General features: G+C 38.0%; 1 protein-coding gene across 9 annotated transcripts in view; it reads left to right on the top strand.

Annotated features, from left to right (window-relative positions):
* The window catches only part of LOC131048348 (SPX domain-containing membrane protein OsI_21475), a 275,121-nt gene that overhangs the window by 73,074 nt on the left and 184,520 nt on the right, over window positions 1-17,527 (top strand). For 6 of the 9 annotated variants that reach the window (XR_009106396.2, XM_057982271.2, XM_057982270.2 and 3 more), the window contains exons 3-6: window positions 106-226; window positions 1,638-1,949; window positions 2,242-2,352; window positions 2,465-2,919. Coding sequence is in view for 8 of the 9 variants with exons in the window: in XM_057982271.2 (XP_057838254.2) it covers window positions 106-226; window positions 1,638-1,949; window positions 2,242-2,352; window positions 2,465-2,919 (999 nt within the window). In the remaining variant the exon portion in view is untranslated. The remainder of the gene's footprint in view (window positions 1-105; window positions 227-1,637; window positions 1,950-2,241; window positions 2,353-2,464; window positions 2,920-17,527) is intronic. The other 3 variants (XM_057982273.2, XM_057982277.2, XM_057982276.2) reach the window with 1 other exon arrangement.

Genomic DNA, 17,527 nt, shown 5'->3' with positions numbered 1-17,527 from the left:
ATTTTCATAATCAAAACCAATTTTAACTATCTTTGATATCAACTAGTTGTTCTAGACATTATTGACCTAAATGAGTTAATAAACAGTTATGTTTTTGGTGTTTAGCTATTACATAAATTACAAACTAATGAAGAAGAAGGTGAGACGTTATGCTCAACAAGTTCAAGAGGAAAAGATTGATCGTCGGCAAGTTCTAAAGGAGATGTCAACTATGTTAGATAAGCAGGTTAGTTGTGCTTGTTTAATCTATATTTTCTTTTTCTTTTTATATAAACGATTATGAGCATCAAAGTAATCCCTTGACCTCATATTTGGAAGAAAAAAAAATAAATTATTTTGTTCTTTTAATGAATCCACTTATATTAATTTGAAAGAATATTGAGTCCAATATTATGCAACAAATACATTGTGCATCCAGATTTTGGGGAAAAAGAGTACATATTAATATTTATTACCAAGTGAGCTCCTCAATTAGGACTTACAATATTTATACAAGGAAATAAGAGCTTAACACAAACTTGAGTAGCCAAGTCATCTAAAAATCTAAGATTAGAAGTTAATATAAATGAACATATAAGACTAGTTATATTAGTCCTTCACAATTCCAAAGATGAGTTAAATATATCAGAAGAAAATGAACATCTTACACCAGCCACATTACTTCACGATTGTAGAATGAGTTAGAGATACCAGAAAAATGCATGTCGTATGCCAATAACAACCTAAGTTGGCCTAATGGTGAAGGCTTGCATACCATAGTGTGGAGGGCACAATTTTTAATCTAGAGGGACGTAGGGTTGTACACTAATTTGAACAATATAGAATGTAAATGGAAAAAAAATCCCCATGTGGAATGTTTGCATAATGGGGTTCTCATATAACATATTTATCACTAGCTTGGTGTTGACCTAAACAACTACTTTCACCTTTTATGCTTGTGCATCACAACTTAAAGGTAACATAGAGATCTAAAAAAATGCTTTCAAAATCACAAGGCATTGAAAGTAAACCTGTAAAGAACTCAAGTGAGGCTAAAATTTGTGAGCAACATAAGGCTTCTATGAAATTGAAGACAATGTTTACCTCAAAGTAATAGTCAGTAAATTGCAATGAAACAAAAAGAAACACTAAATCATTTCTGAGGTTTGTAGATAAATTACAGCCACAAATCAGATAAATGAGGGTATTAAAACTTCAATGCCAAAACATGTCTAGCTTTAAACATCAGCTTCCTAAAGAAATCCTAAAATATACGAGGATATCCTCCTCCTATGTGTGGATTTCGTACACTCCTACATGAGATTTTGATGGAGTCATGGTCATTATGACCTCACTAAATCCTTGTTCCTATGTATTCTTGATTTTTCTTTCTGTAAATTGAATCTTAGACTGTTATAAGATAGAACCGTTGTGAACTTATTTGTATCTGCATCTTGGGGATTGTTGTTATTTACGGTCTATTTTTTGCTTCCATAAATTGCAATGCATAGTGTGTATGAATTCTTCTATCATTAATGTATATCTAATTAAAGGTATGATTGAATTCTGAAGTTATGTAATAAATTAAAATCACAAAGGGAGGTCTGCATTTAAGGTGGTATATAAAACAAAGTCTAATATAGTATTTTTGGTTTCAGATTGAGAAGACTGTACTTTTTCTTCTAGAACAGCAAGGGTATCTAGCTAGCAGATTGGAAGGTTTAGGTGAAGAGCGTGAAGTGGTAATGCAGAACAATGAGCTGTCTCAGGTGCATGAACTGCAACAAGCATACACTTCTGTTGGTCAGGACCTATTGAAACTGCTCCATTTTATTGAGATAAATGCAATTGGACTGCGTAAGATACTGAAAAAATTTGACAAGCGAATTGGATACCAATTTACAAATTACTATGTATCAAGTCGTTCAAATCATCCTTACTCTCAACTTCGACAAATATTCAAACACGTGGTATAGTATATCATGATTTGTAATGTCTAAATGAATATTTATACATATCTACATGTTAGTGGAAACATTCTCCTTCTGTATCTGGTTTGTATTATATTGTTCATTGATAATTTAGTTTTAACCAAGAAAAATAAGGATGGATAATGTACGCCTTCTGTAATCTTTATCTGTTGTAATTATGTACCGAGAGGATAATCTTTTGCACCAAAAATAAGAAAGAATTAGATATAATATCAGCAATCTCAAAAGCATCGTAATGGAATAATACTTCAATTTGGTGCCAAAATTTTAGGGTCTGGAAGCTGTTGTTGGTGCATTATCTCATGGTCTTGTAGAGCTTCAACATAATAAAGGGAGCTACTTATCTATTTATGATCAGCCAGAAAGAATGCATGAATCAAAGGTTAGGCAGTTACCGAGTCTGTAAAATGCGCCTGATTAATTTCTTTCCACAACAACCTTATAAAATAATGTTTCTACTAACTGTATATTCACAATTAAATTGAACATGTCAGGACCCTGTCATACAATTGATTAAATCTGCAGTAGAGCGGCTTACACACTCTACAAACTTTCTAAGTTTTATTGGCCAACATGCTCTCATAATTCAAGAGGAACTACCTAGTCCACCTGGAGAACATGTGGAGGAGCAGGATTATCATGTCATGTCTCTGGCATTGAATCTTGTGAACACTTTCCTTTATATGGTCAATACTTACATCATTGTCCCGACAGCAGATGACTATGCAATCAGCTTGGGAGCTTCTGCAACATTGTGTGGTGTAATTGTTGGATGTATGCCTATTTCACAGTTAGTGTCATCAGTTTTTTTAAGTGCATGGTCCAACACTTCTTATTTCAGGCCGCTTATTTTCAGCAGCATTGCTCTTTTTCTTGGAAACATACTCTATGCAACAGCATATGATATAGATTCAATAATCATTCTTCTTCTTGGAAGACTGCTTTGTGGGTATGTTATTTGAATTTATATAGTTATGTGGCAGTTGTTTCCTTTTTCCAATTGTTATCTGTAATGTAAAATGGGCACTCTTCAGACAGTTTTCAACTGCATATTTACATTTTATTTATAATTAGTAAAGTTCAATAAAAAATTTCCTACAAACAGTTATCAGCTTTGCCTGACTTAGTTTTTCATGTTTAATACTTGATATATAGAGCATTAAATGTGAACTTATCAGAATTTGATGGCGATGAAAGGGAGTATTTATTTTTAACTGTTTTTGTTCTTAAATGTAACTCAAACATTATGAACAAACTGTTTTCTGGCATGTCTGGCAATTCATTTGTTATAATCTCTGCCAAAGTTTTCTGTAGTGCATCATGAAAAACAAAAATAGAGTTTTTTTTTTTGAATTATTGGTAGTTATATGTTCTCAATGAAAGATGTTATCTAGGTTCCCTGAAACATTATATATTGCAAGATCTGTGCATTTTCTATCATGTTAATGCCAAAAACCTATTCGTGAGCATAAAAGGGGCGTGATAACCGTACTGCTTTGATACCCACTGTGCTATCTTTAAAAAGTTGTATTACATAGTGTTTTCTTTGCAATATGTATTATTGAACATTGTCAATGATGCTGTTTACCATTCTTATGTAATTATTCCCCATGATGCATATTACCAGTGTCAAATTCGTATAGATCCATAATTTTCTTTCCCTTGAATAGAAAATGTCAAATAGTCAATCTCATTAGGTGTATGCATAGTACAAACATCAATCAGGATTAAAGATTGCTTAGTTCCCTATAAGAAAAGTTGAAGATGACATGTTTATTTGCAAATTGCAGCAAAGCAATCAAAACAGAAAAATGGGAGTCAACACCCTCCATGTCATGCCAATTAGGAATTTCCAGATTGATAATGATTCAGAGAATGTCTTGGACATTTATGCCTTCCTATCTCAAAGGTTAGGTCAGAGATCATAACAAAATCTATGCCTTGCTTGCCATCAATTCAGATAGTCTCTTTAGGTTGATTTTATGGCCTTGGGAATACAAATAGCTATTTCTATGATGGATAGGTGTAATGTCCCCTTTTCCGCTCTAGTTTGTTTTGGTGTCTGTTGGCCAATTCTGAGACCCGTTGCTTAGTCAGAGGCAAAATTGGGGTTTCTTATTTTCTAGGAGGATGTTTAGGCATTTTTGGTGGCTTGCATGTTGGAGTTTGTCAGTTTGGGTTTTGGACTTCTTCTGGGTTTTCGGAAAGCTTCGCAATGATGGTACATGCATAGCAAGCAACGGAGTTTGGAAAATTTACTATTTTTAGTAAGCGGAGGCGAGAGTAGCTTATTTCTCTAGGTTTTTCTGGGTTTTTCAGAGAGCTTCGAGATGGTGTAATATGCAAATGAATCTGAAGACTTTTTTGAATTTACTATTTTTAGTAAGTTGCGACGACTGCTCAGAATGTGGTAAAAATCACTTTGGAAATGCTTACTATTTCTAGCAGTGTGCTATTTATAGTAAGTACTATTTTTGGTAGTGTTATTTTTGGCAGGTTGCTGTGGTCTAGTTTAGAAGCTATGGTAGGTAGTACAGTTTTTCAGGATTCCAACCTTCAATTTCTTTTTAGCAGCATTCGGTATATGACAATTAAAGTATTTTTTAATACTTTATTATTTTCCCCTTGGCCTAGGCCTAAATGGTGTATGACATAAAGGGGGTCGATTTGATATTTAATTTATCACTTATTAGCCTAAGTTTGGACGCCCATGGAGGTGTTTTTCATTAAAAGGGATTATGTCTTTGTAATATATTTGATATTTTCTTAAGGGAGAAATACATTGTTGCTAAATAAAATATTTAAAAGTCATTTCCCTAAGTTTATGTTGAGCGTTCACTTATTATATTATTGGCAATTTTAATAAAGTGACTCATCTATGCACTTGGGCGATTTGGGAAGGACATGGAATGAAATGAAATGAAAGGCAAATTAAAAGAAATTTGAATGTCAATGTTTAATTCCATATTGGAGGGAAAGGAAGTTCGATTTGGAGAGAAGATTATAAATAGAGGCCTTGGGCTCTCATTTTGGGTATCCATGAATATTATAACGAAGTGGTGCCGAAATGTTGTTTGAATGCTTCGAGGAATGCTTACCTCCTAGATTGAATGCTTAGCTTCTTGCTTGGAAGATAGCGACTAGTTGAGACTGTGCAATTGTTCTTCACTTAGGAGAATAGATGGAATTTAGTGCGAAGTTTGTGATTGAAGTACTCTGATTTTGGTGTGCTGTGTGTGAGTTCCAAGTTGCTGGTTTTCAGTGTGTTGTAGGTGAGTTTTGCTCATAAGTCTCTGCGTGGTCATCTGCCGGTTTTGGGTATTGGCTCGTTATTTCTCTATGCTCTAGGCAATCATTCCTATAAGCTTTTAGTGCTTATCTTGGAGTCATTAATTTAATAATGCAAATCGAATTTCTGCCCTAGCCGTACCATGCTGAAGCTGCCTTGGGATGAGTGCAAAATAGTTTTGGGTCTGTTTGATGTGTTTTGTCAATTCTAGCTTAATCGCCTATCTCCTAGCTTTCATTTGCATCTGATTTGGGTTCATTCGGTTGAGTGTGGGCAAAGTTGTGAGCTGGTCTGCGTATTTCTAGCTTGCTGTTTGCATATCAGATTTTGAAGATTGATAGTGAGAAGTGTGTTTTTTTGGAGTGGTTAGTCTTTGGTGGTTTTGGAATGCATATCTTATCATTTGCAGCGATGGACAATGATGTTCTTATTCTGAAATCTCATGCTATATATTGTAAAGCTGATTATTAGTACTAACAACTATTTCTTTCTGGATTGTAACACATGACCCCTTGAATAAGTGGAAGGGGATGGCTTTGCCGCCTATCTTATCTTATTGTAATACTGGCCTCTTGCTGATTAAGCGGTTGAGTAATTGTAATTTTCATTTTCAGTCCTCCCATTGAACAAGTGGTCGAGTGATTGTTGCTTATTCTGTAATTGGCTGGTCATACCGCCATACTGCTGTTGAAATCTCTATCACCCGTTGGATAAGCGGAAGGGGCTAGCTTGCCACCCAACATAGTAATTTCCAGTTGATTATTGAAGCTAACAATCCCCTTGTCATCGTATGCTCTCACCTTCCTACACTAGGCTCTTGGTGATCAGAAAGTGAAAGGGTTACTTTCAGCAGTGTTTTGTTTATCATTTTCTAACCCTAACAGGTGCTTGTAATGTTTGTAATTGGATTTTTTTTGAAAAAATCAAAGGGTATATCTCAATAGGGTTAATCATTTAATATTCTAAGGTAAAGGGAAATCAAGTATTGTAATCATAAACATTTTCATGTAAAAAACAACCCTTTGCAAATCTATAGAAGAAAAAGAAAGAAGTTGCCTAACAAGAGCATGACAAAATACAGTCTCCCACTAGAGCTACCAAGGTCACTGAAGTTGTGAAAATGACCTTTGATCAAGCAGTCAATTTGGAGGAAGATTAACATGGGAAAAGTTCTGACTCAAACACTGAATTAAGCTCCTTAGGGTTCCACACATGTAAATCTGTAGAAAAGATCAGGTGCTTTTCCCATCGATTCAATGATATCTTTCACTAGTAATGGCTGTCCTACTATCCTCACTTTACTTGCTAGAGTACCATGTGCTGCTGAAAATTTCGTTGACAAGTGACTCACAATTCCTTGCTTTCCTAATACAAAAAACTCAGGTCCACATCCTTTTGACTTAGGATACTATTGGAGTTTTATTTTGTGTTTTGTAATTGGAATAGTGTACGAGGTGAAACCTTTCTTCAAATAAGGAGGGGAAGCTCCCTAAGATCCAACTAAAACTAAAACCAAACTAAATCAATTCTAGGAAAACTATAGACAAGATATACAAATATGCACATTATACAAGATTTCATTGGGGGTGTGGGATTTCTTAATTGAAATTGATTAGTGTCTATATTTTATCCTCAAATACATACACTAGATTACTAACAACCATGCCTTGCAAATGAGATTTTCAGATATAAAAAATGAAAACAACCTATCTTAACACACACATGATACCTTCTGGTTGACTAAAATAAAGACCAACTATCCAGTGCTTACAAATATTTGAAAGGAATATTAGCACATACATCGACAACAAAAAAATTCAAGATTCTGGAATAATAATTAAATACCCCCAAAAGAAATTTTTAAAAATTAACTTCATCAAAAGCTATAGAAAAATTGGAAAGGAAGGAACTTGAAGAAAATTTGTTCTAAAACAAATAATGAAATGCAACTGACTTAAAACAAATAATTAGGGTTTGGCATGTCATCACCATGAAAATTTGGGAAATTTTTCCTCAATCCTTCTAGAAAATCATGTCAAAATGCAAGTGCAGAGGGATTGATGGTGTTTCCCCTCTGCAATAAAGTGGAGGTGGACCATTAGGATCATCATCATGAGCGTTATCATCCATTGCTTGAAGTGGCTATTTATGAGATGCTGAAAATATTTCAATAAGCTCTTAGATTTTTGGTGAAGACAAATCTTCACTTGAATGTGCTTAAGTAAACGAGTAAATGTGGGACTAAGAAGACTTGCTTTCCTTTGTGATTTTGTGTATACCTTATTAGCTAGGATGAAAGGTTTTTTTTTGTTTGAGACTTGGACTTAATAAGATTTTCTGCTTGAAAGCTTGGCTTCTTGTATCTCATTTCCTCAATAGAAGTGCCAAAATTTTTGAATGTCATAATCCAATTCTTTTTAGGACAACACAAAATGGAACAATGTCTATGATAGAACCATTCTTCAAACTACAAGGGAAAGCTCAATGAGATCTAACAAAACCTAAAACTAATAGAATTTACAAGTATGCACGTTATACAAAATTTTATGGAGGGTTTTCTATTAAATATAAATATTTAAAAGATTTTTTCTTCTTTGAATACAAGTGTTGTACCATCAATAAGAAATAATTCTAGCAAGATTTTTAAATTAAGGAGGAAAACTATTCACGAATGAATAGAGACAACTTCCTACTAGTAATAGTGAAGACAAGGATATGGTTGCAAACAAAGATTAATGGAATAACACCAAAGGATGCTAACTATTGGCTAAAAATAAAAATCAGTTCAATAAAAATCAGTTCAATAGACATTGGACAACTCCTTTTGGGTACGATAAGTTGAACATGGATGTGCCTGAAGGATAAATTTGGATTAGGCTAGTATGGGAGGCATTGGTAGATATTTAGATAAATCTGTAGGCTTCTTCATTGCTGAAAAATTGGGACATATAATCAATAATTTAGTGGATATTGAAGCTGCTTATAAAGGAATGCAAGAGGCTTTCAAAATTGGGTGGCAGAAATTAAAATTGAATTTGACTCAAAGGTAATCATCGGCTTGTTATTTGATCCCAAGGGATTCCATATCAAAAACTATTAGATAGCAAGAGAGTTGGAGAAGATTCAAAGCTTGTAGGACAAATTGAAGGTGGTTGAATTCAGCCATGTTCCCAAGGAAGGCAATAAAGTAGTGGATGGGCTGGCCAATTGGGCTCTCGACAACTCTAGATTCTTATTTGTCCTAGTGAATTCTACTATGTATCTTTCTCTCTATATTGCCTAGAGTTGGACTAGTTCAAGCTTCGTACAATTGAATGTGCATAGTTTGATTTATATCTAATATGATGAGATTTTGTTTTGAAAAGAAAAAACTATTGGCTAAATTAGAAACCAATATTCTACATCATTACAAAATGATTAGAACAAATAAATACCATATGGTTTTATGAGGGGAATAGGTAAAGTACATTTGAAGCTGCAATTTAAATAGACATTTGCCAATGCAATGTGTTGGTGTTTCCAACTGATTGCTCCAAGAAATCTCTATGAGAGGCCAATCTCAATCTGTAAGACCTTGGATCAATGGACCAATTGACAGAGTGTGGACTAGAGATAAGGAACTAATCACACTCTCTACACTTTAGGCTTTGTAGGACCAAGGTGGGTATCCCTTATGGTAGTATTTTAGTCTCTTCAGGTAGATATGATGCTACAATAGATTACTATGTGAATCAATGATCTTTAAACTCTATAGGATGTGGCCTTCATCCATATGTAATTCTACTCGCAATGAGAATCGAATTTTCCTAAAACTTGAAAGTAAAAGAACTTATGAAATACAATGATTATTTGAGGTGTTTTGATGAATTTTTCTTCCTACTACAGTTAATAGCACAATAGTATGACCAGTGACTTGTCTATTGGGTTATGCACTTGATGAACCATTATTACAATAAAAATGCGTATTCTCTGCAGTGCCTTGAGCCTATTGTGGTTAATACCTGGTATTAGTCACAACAAAAGATGAATTTCTCAATTGCAACTCAATACTTGCTTTCTACATAGAATCCTTTTGAACAAAAATTAGCAAAATTTAATCTCCTACTTTAGAAGAAGCCAACATCCATTCAAACTCATTCAACACAGTGAAGAGATATGAATTTGAAATCCTTGATTCTATTAACTCATAGAAGATTCTGGATCACAAGTCAAGAGAAACAACTTTGAAATCATTAAACTGGATTTCAAGGTGTTTTATATGCAGAGTTCATATATATGATCCTTTGCAAAATTTACTGCAAATAGGACACATATAGTCACAATATTGTACTACAAAACTCCTAAAATCTATTGCATATCATTCACCCTTGGTGAAAAATAAGCATACATGCTTCTCACAAAAGTAGTTCTTTGCAGAGTTGAACTACTCGCCATTAGCAAAAACTCGCCAAGGCTTGAAAAAAAAACTCAAGAAAAACTTGGCCAAGCACTCGGCAACTTAAAAAAATGCTTAAATTTAATTAGAAATGCATTTTTTTTGCAAAATTCAATGAGAAGATGCATCCCATGAGTCAATAAATGAGAACATAAAAGAAACAAGATGAGTCTAGATATATTTAAACGCAAAGTGAGTACAAAATCGCATCCTCATGAGGAATGCTGATGGTTGGAAGCAAAATCGTAAATAGTTTTTGTAGAACTAAAATTAAATAAATCAATTCAATTACATCTTCCTCTTCCCAACTCTAGTAAAAAATAAGGGAGAGGTAGAACTAGAGGGTCTAGTCCTAAAAGTTTGTTGTGGGCGTGATTGTGCCTCCTCAATCAGTATGACTGGTTCAAGCTGTGGCTCATCCTCCATCCTAGATGTAGCTTTGTCTCTAGCTACACCTGGCACTAGCAATGACGACTCATCCTCCTCGTCCTCCTCAATGTCATTCAGTGTGAAACCAAATCCATCCCCCTCCTCCTTCGTAGCCTACCTCTCCAAATCATTGATGTCATCCTCTATAAACAATGGAGGCTGCTTCTGTGATATCCAGTCATTGTAAGGATCTATATCATCCAAATCAATTGGATCAGTTCGTGCTTCCTCTACCTTCCTTATGTGCAACCGAAGATTATATTCGATGCCCTCAAACAAGCTCCAATTGCACTCACAATTGGATGAACTACAAGGTTGACATAGGATTTTGAGGGCAATTTTTTTGAGATTTGGGGTATTTCCACCCCAACTTTGCCACCAAGCATCTTGTTGACGTGTCTGAAATCGCATTGCTGCAAACTCCATACGGCCAACGCAGAATAGAATAGCCAACTGATTATCCTACTCTCTCTTGAGATAAGGAAGTCTCTAATGCTGTTTTCTAAGTTTGATCAAAGGAGACTACCTCAAGGTTTCTTTTGTCAGGTCTTGACTGCGGGATTTTTTAGTGGCTTGATGTGTTTATGCTGGAAACACAAGGGGGACTTACGTTGAACTGGTAATTTATAGATAAGTTCCCTGGAACTTTCATGATCTTTCTATCAGATGATTTCGGTTAATTTGATACTGTTTTAATGGGACTGCAGATTTTCTGAATAAAAAAAAGGGAAAAAGGAGGGAAGGATAGAGAGGGAGAGAGAGACATGAAATGCAAATTCTAACTAAGATAGCAAATTCGGTCAAGCAGACAGACACCTCCAGGAAACTAGATTAAACATCACTAGCTGCTTGAGCACAATGTTTGCATAAATCCAGTGCAATCTTCACAGGAGAAACTAGATTTTCTTATTATCAAGTACGATATTAGAACTTCTACATTCATAGTATGTATTTGATAATCGAACTAAGCATGAAAGGTCCAGATTAACCATGCAGAAAGAAAGGCAATCAGCCATTCCCTAATGGTGTGTACTGCAAGGATTCTATCAGATGCTTGATTGAAAAACGCTATGTAAAATAAATAGACATAACTGAAAGATTTTTAAATTAACTGAAGAAGGAGACCATGCACTCACAAGGAAACTTGAAAACAGTCTTAATTCTTTGCATTAATTCCTGTAAATTTTTCCAGAGCTTTCGCAACAATCCAAGAACTTCTTGCAAAAAGAGGGAAAACCAGTCCCTTAAATAGGCTTCAAAAAGGATGAATGGCCTAGATTTAATCTAATAAACAAGTGGCCCAGATTCATCCATAAAGCATGGCTGCCCATACCCATAAATGGGAGGCAAATATCAACAACCACCCCAAAATGGGCAATAACTACCCAAAAGGGGATAATTACAGCAATTTGAAATAATCCAAAAAGGTGCATCAAATAAAGCTTTACATTTGTTGACCAAAAGTCAACTATCACCCTTTGTGCAAAAGTGCACTTTTAAGATTTAGAGGGAAAAAAACACTTTTGAGAAATTACTTTCTCTATTTCGGTCTCACACTCCTTTTCTAGAAATTGATCCTCGCCATGCAGGTATTCCTGCCATAAAGCACGACCTGCTGCCCGTTCCTCGTGAACGTATTCCTAGAACTTGATACACAACTAGAAGAACAGATTGAATGGAGGCATGGGAGGATGGCGAATTTTGTACTGCATGCCCTCGAGATACTGGTCCATGTGTTTTAAACCGTCCTTCCAGCTGGAGCGATTACGCTCAAAGCATAATATGTCTGAATGGAACTGACCAGCAAAACTCAAGTCCTTAGTGGAATAGGAAATCTTATCCGTCCCCAATCTTTCTTCCTAGTCCAGCTGGATTGCATTATCGGACAAGTCGTTTATCCATTCTGAAACCATTGATCGGAGGATGGTCTTACCTAGTTCTTGCATGTTTCCTAGAATCACTTCACATGCGTGACTTTCCTTGTCAATAATTTCTTTGGTGTCGTTCTTCATGGTGATAGTCCAGTACTACTCCTTAAGAACATTGATGCTATGAGGATCCAGGATGGCGGACAATGTAGGAATTTGCGCGTGTGTCCAGAAAAGAGCTCTCATGAGGGGAAGGGTAGTGGCTGCCACTTCGTGCATGTGAAGGGATTCCTTCTTTACCTCCAATAACTTGACTAGAGTGAGCTCTCGATGGAGGGCCATTTCTTTTACTTCCTTAAGGATCTGCTCTCCCTTTTTCTTGATGTCTTGCATCCATTCCTTGACGGCCTTTGCGGTGTCCCGTACTCCTTCAAATTCAGTTGTGGTCCTTTGCGCCAATGTTGTCGGGGGAATATGGGATTCGGAGGCGTTGTGCAATGGCCTTAGGAGTTGATCGATGTATCCTTTGGCTTGCTCAGCACGGGCCCGATACATGTCCTTTTCTGCTGTGATCTCTTCGAGCTGCCTGAGTATATTCTGTACTGAATCCTTAAATTCTTCTTTTTCTTGCTCTTTGGTAGCTCGTCTGATGGGGACAGTTGTGATGCTATAATCTGCCAGTGTTATCTGATCTGCTGGCTTGTCTATAGGCGGGGTGGCAATATGAAGAGTGCGGTTCCTTTGTTCGTCTTTGGTCACTCTAGAATATGCCCTGGGCTTTTTCTTCCCCTTAGCTTTTGCTTGATCTATACACGAGAAGATATCCTCTAGATCAATGGGTGGTTTGGTGGTGGCCTTGCGCTGGGCTCTGGCAATTAGCCACTCTTGAGGCACTGTTTGGGTTGATGATAAGGTCAAGTCAGCATTCTGTTCTCTGACGTTCTCAGTTGACTCACCACAGATTCGCAGCTGCCCTGCCACCGGAGGAGTGAAAGAGGTGTGAAGCCCTTTGCTTGCAGCTGAATTCCCCCCTATTTCGCTGAACAACTGCCTGACATCTTCATGTGAAGGTCGTTCTTCAGCTCTTTCGAGCTCATGAGTCTCATCTATCCTTTGTTCTCCTTCAACGGTGGAGTCATCTTTGGCTGTATGGTGGAGCAACAACTCGTGACGGCTTTGTTGAGTAGGTTCATGCACTTTGATCCCCTGGGTGGATGGAATCTCTCCTTCTATTTGGTTACCCAGTTCGGTCAATTCGAGGGCTCTTAGCTCAATGTCTAGCACATCGGGCGCAGGAGGATCATTGGCTTCAAATGCATCGATGTCGCTCTGGGAAGGCGGAGCAGGTATACAATCCAATTCTACAGCATCGTCGGACGAATTGGGATCTTTTGAAGATGAAGTTACCTCTGGTCTCTTTATAGGAATCTTTTCCCTTCTTGTTCTTTTGGACGTCCGAGTCCCTCTGCAAGCCTTAGCCTTATTTCTTTTCTCTAGTTTCTCAGTTCCTTCTCGGGGCACACTAGACGTTCCTTCATCTTCTGAAGATTGAGAATCGAGGCTGCCCATTAAGTGGTAAGTGAACTGGACTCCCTCATGGATTAGCCTTTCGATCTGCTGATGCAACCACTGATCTGTGTACCTTGCTGGGGCTGCCATGACTGCCTCGAAATCTGTGATTGGGTCTTGGGACCAATCAATGCCTGGCAAGAGATGCCTTACTGCTTCAAATTCTCGGACCTAGAGGCAATTCTCTGAATCTGTGAGTTGATCTGGGACCCGACAGTATTCAAAGAGTCGCATCTGCTGCACACTCAGTCTAGAATATTCCTGTCGCCTGACCTCGTAGTCATCAGAGCAATTCTTCCAATAGTCTTCAACTGATTCCTTTGCTCTGTACCTTCTACCATAGGCTCTTTTTGCCAGATTATCATGATCGAAATATTTTCTTGGAAAATGGTCCTGTAGGCCATAAGAGGCCAGCTCTGCAAGGGACTCCTCTGCTAGGGTAGGGGTCTTTAAGTGGACATCATGTTTGCCAATGATCATAGGGAATGTGAATCCAGCCTGCTTGCTTTCTCGGAGTAAGATGCCGGCTGGGCGTGACTGCCTTGCAACCTCCATAAGAATTACTTTGTCGATTGGATACCGTGGAAGTCGGAGGGGAGCACCATCGAAGCCAGCTATTCGGATGTAGGAGAACCTTGGGAACTGAATGAACCAGGCTCCATACCTCTGTACTAGAGTAGTAGCTTGCTCTGAGAGCCTTATGTGTAATCCTCCTTGCATTAGCCTGACTAGGCGCATTGTGAAGGCGTCATTGACGCGCTCATATTGGCCAACTGCATAAGCCAGGCTTCTCTTTTCTCTCTGAGCTATATCTTGGTAGTGCAGCTGCGGGTAATAATCATAGACTTTCACCTGACCGGGCCCATTCCAGATTTCACCTTTCATTATCAATACTGGCAGTGGCTAGTTCTTGGCGAACATATAGACCAAATAAGAGGTCATGGTGAAGTACTTCTTCGTCTTGAGCTCAATCAGCTGAGTGTGGATGTTATCGCTTATAATCTGGGCCCAGTCAAACTTAGACTTTTCGGCGAAGACCTACTCTGTAAAATAGAACATCCACTCTTCAAAGTAGTTGGACTTAGGAAGTTCCATGACCCGGTTGAGTAATGTGACCATATCCCCATGTTCATTATGAAAATCACTCCTGGGGGTCTTTTTCACAATTCTGGCGCTTGAAGGCCTTTTCTCCTTGAACCATTCTTCGTTGATCAGTGCTTTGCATCAGGCCGGATTCGTATCATATGCCCCTTGTGCTTCATCTATGGTTGTAGCTGTGGGATTGTTTGGAAAGGGGATGTCAAATGCATCACCATTGGCCTTAGGAGAGAAGTCGGCGATGGTCATATTCTCGAGGAGCACTGGTTTGGAATTCGGTTCATAATGCCGGGCAACCTCCACTACTAATTCATAGTTCTGTATTGCTGGAGGAAATCCCGCCGCTTGGGCGATGCCACTTTCCACCATCTGCCTAGGCATGCCATATGCTTTGGGTGAGAAGACCCGATTCCTGAAGTCCTGAATATCGATATGGCCAAGGTCGGTATCACCGATATTGTCCCAGACGCTCTGAACCTTCGACTCCCTCAATCCTCCCCTCTGATATTGATACTTCATCCTTTCAACCTTGCGCGAGATATCTGATTTGGATGCTTGTGAGGTCTCGGCTGCAGCGGGCGTTTTTGATGATTCCACTGCCGATTTAGGCATTTATCCTACATAGCCGGATGCGGATTACGAGGTGATACAAGAAAAGCAAGGCAGGTTAGATAGGAAAATGCTCTAGCATGCCGAGATTAATTTAAAATTTAGATTGGACATGGAGTGACGTTTCTAGCTAAAAAGGGCTTGATCAATTTTAACCACAGCATTCATGAAGATTTTTGATTGTGAATTTATACTGAACGCTTTCTATATTTTGAATTAATTTCAACGTAGACAAAGCATGAAAAGTTCTCCTAAGTTTGAAAAAAGAAGATGCAATTTCTGGTGAAGCCTTAGGAGTGAATTCTAGATTTTGAGTGCTTTGAACAATGTTTTATGAGCGAAAGAGATGCAGATTTCAAGAAATCAAGTATTTTGATCAAATTTCACGCATTTGTCTATTCGATTTAAGCATTTTCAAATGATCATACGAGACAAAGCGTACTTACCTGATGAGAGCGGATGGCGAGAGATTGCCCGACCTTGCCGCGTGAAATGAATGGACGATCCTACAATGTTTTGAATTCCAATGGTTATCTCTTTGGTTTAAATTTTTTCGCAGTTGTTGGATGAGAGAGAATTTATCATTTTTAATAGTTTTTACCCTGGGCAATTGGCAATTTAAATTTGGATGCTTTGGAAAAGTTTATACAACGCCTTACCTTGAATATGATTTACACGAAGTGGCTCTGTCTTCGTTTCAAATTTGTCGTGATCTTTCTTTGTACGAAATGCAGCAACGTTGAGGGAGGGTTTATCAAACTTTGGATTTCCCAATCTGGGCCTGCGCGCAGCGATTTTGGAGAAATGGAGGATTTTAAAATTTTGAATGATGCCACCTTTCAACTTCGGACCTTGGAGAGTTTGGGGACCCCTTTTGAAATTTAAATTTTGCCTTCTATTCAATCCCAAGGGCAAACTTCGGATCAATAACACTTTCTTCTTCGCAAGTTTCGCAAATTTCGCGTTTTACATTTCGCAATTTGCAGGCTTCTGGCGAATTTCGGAGCTCCCAACGTTTTGGCGAAAATTTCGGACCTGGCACCTCTTTTGCGATTTGGAAAGTTTGCGATTTTCAACTGCTAGGGCTTTGGGCGTTTGAAGTATATTTCGTGATTTTCAGGGTTCTTCGGAGCTTTAAGCGCCTTGCAACTTCCGCTCTTAGATGCTTTCGCTATCTAAAAAGAAGGGGTTTCGGACCTAAATGCCTTTCGCGATGACTTCAGACCTCAAACGTGCCTTTCACAAACTCGCATCAACTTCGGACCTAAAAGGCGCTTTTTACAAACTCGATATGTTTTGAAATTTCGGGGCTAGGGTTCGAAAATAGGGTTATACAACGAACTTCGGACCTGGAGGAACCTTTTGCAACTTTTGACGCCTTTTAAATTTTCCAAAATCGCCCCAGGGTCCGAAAATGAGGACTTAAGTGATTTTCGGGGCTCAAGGTCTTTTTGGAATACTTCGCGATTTTACCGTTTTTATCCCAAGGTCCGAACTTGGAAATACTTAAGTGATTTCGGACCTCAACGCCTCTCTTGCAACTTTTGACACTGTCTCTTTTCCAAAATCGCCCTAGGGTCCGAAAAAGAGAACCTTAAGTGATTTCGGGGCTTGAAGCGTCTTTTGCAAGATTTCGCACTTTATCTCTTCTTTTCGAAATTTCGGAGCTGGGGTCTGAAAATGAGATTCTACTTGCTTTTCGGACTTAAACGCCTTTCTTTTATAAATTCAATATACTTTCACTTTCCTCTCTAGGGTCCGAAAATGGGTCTCATGGCGAGTTTCGGACTAAAACGTTGTTTTTACAAATTTGGAGCTCCAACGCCACTCTTGCGATTTGCCATGCCATTTTTTAAAATTTCGGAGCTATAGTCCGAATTTGGGGCTTCAGGGCATTTTTTGGACCTTGGAGGCCGTTTGGGAATACTTTGCGTTTTCACACTCTCCAGATTTCGCCCCAGGGTCCAAATTTGGACATTCTTTAGTGATTTTCGGACCTGGAGCTACCTTTCGCGACTTTTAAAGGCCTTTCACATTATTTTCGGACCAAATGGGAAACATCAAATTTTGAAATTTTCGCCCCAGGGTCCGAAATTCAGCCCCCTGGGTGATTTCGACAATTTTAACTTAGTGAAATTTTAACCCCTTTGGGCCTCTGGGTCCGAAATTTGGCCCCTAAGGCAATTTTGAAAACTTACGTAAAACATCTGACCTCAGACCAGCCTTCGCCAGATTCCACAAATTTGGATTTTGGAGGCTT

The sequence above is a fragment of the Cryptomeria japonica genome, chromosome 8 (assembly GCF_030272615.1).
Source record: "Cryptomeria japonica chromosome 8, Sugi_1.0, whole genome shotgun sequence".
Classification (NCBI taxonomy): Eukaryota; Viridiplantae; Streptophyta; class Pinopsida; order Cupressales; family Cupressaceae; genus Cryptomeria; species Cryptomeria japonica.
Note: the sequence above shows the minus strand (reverse complement) of the source record. Positions and strands in the feature narration are given on the sequence as shown.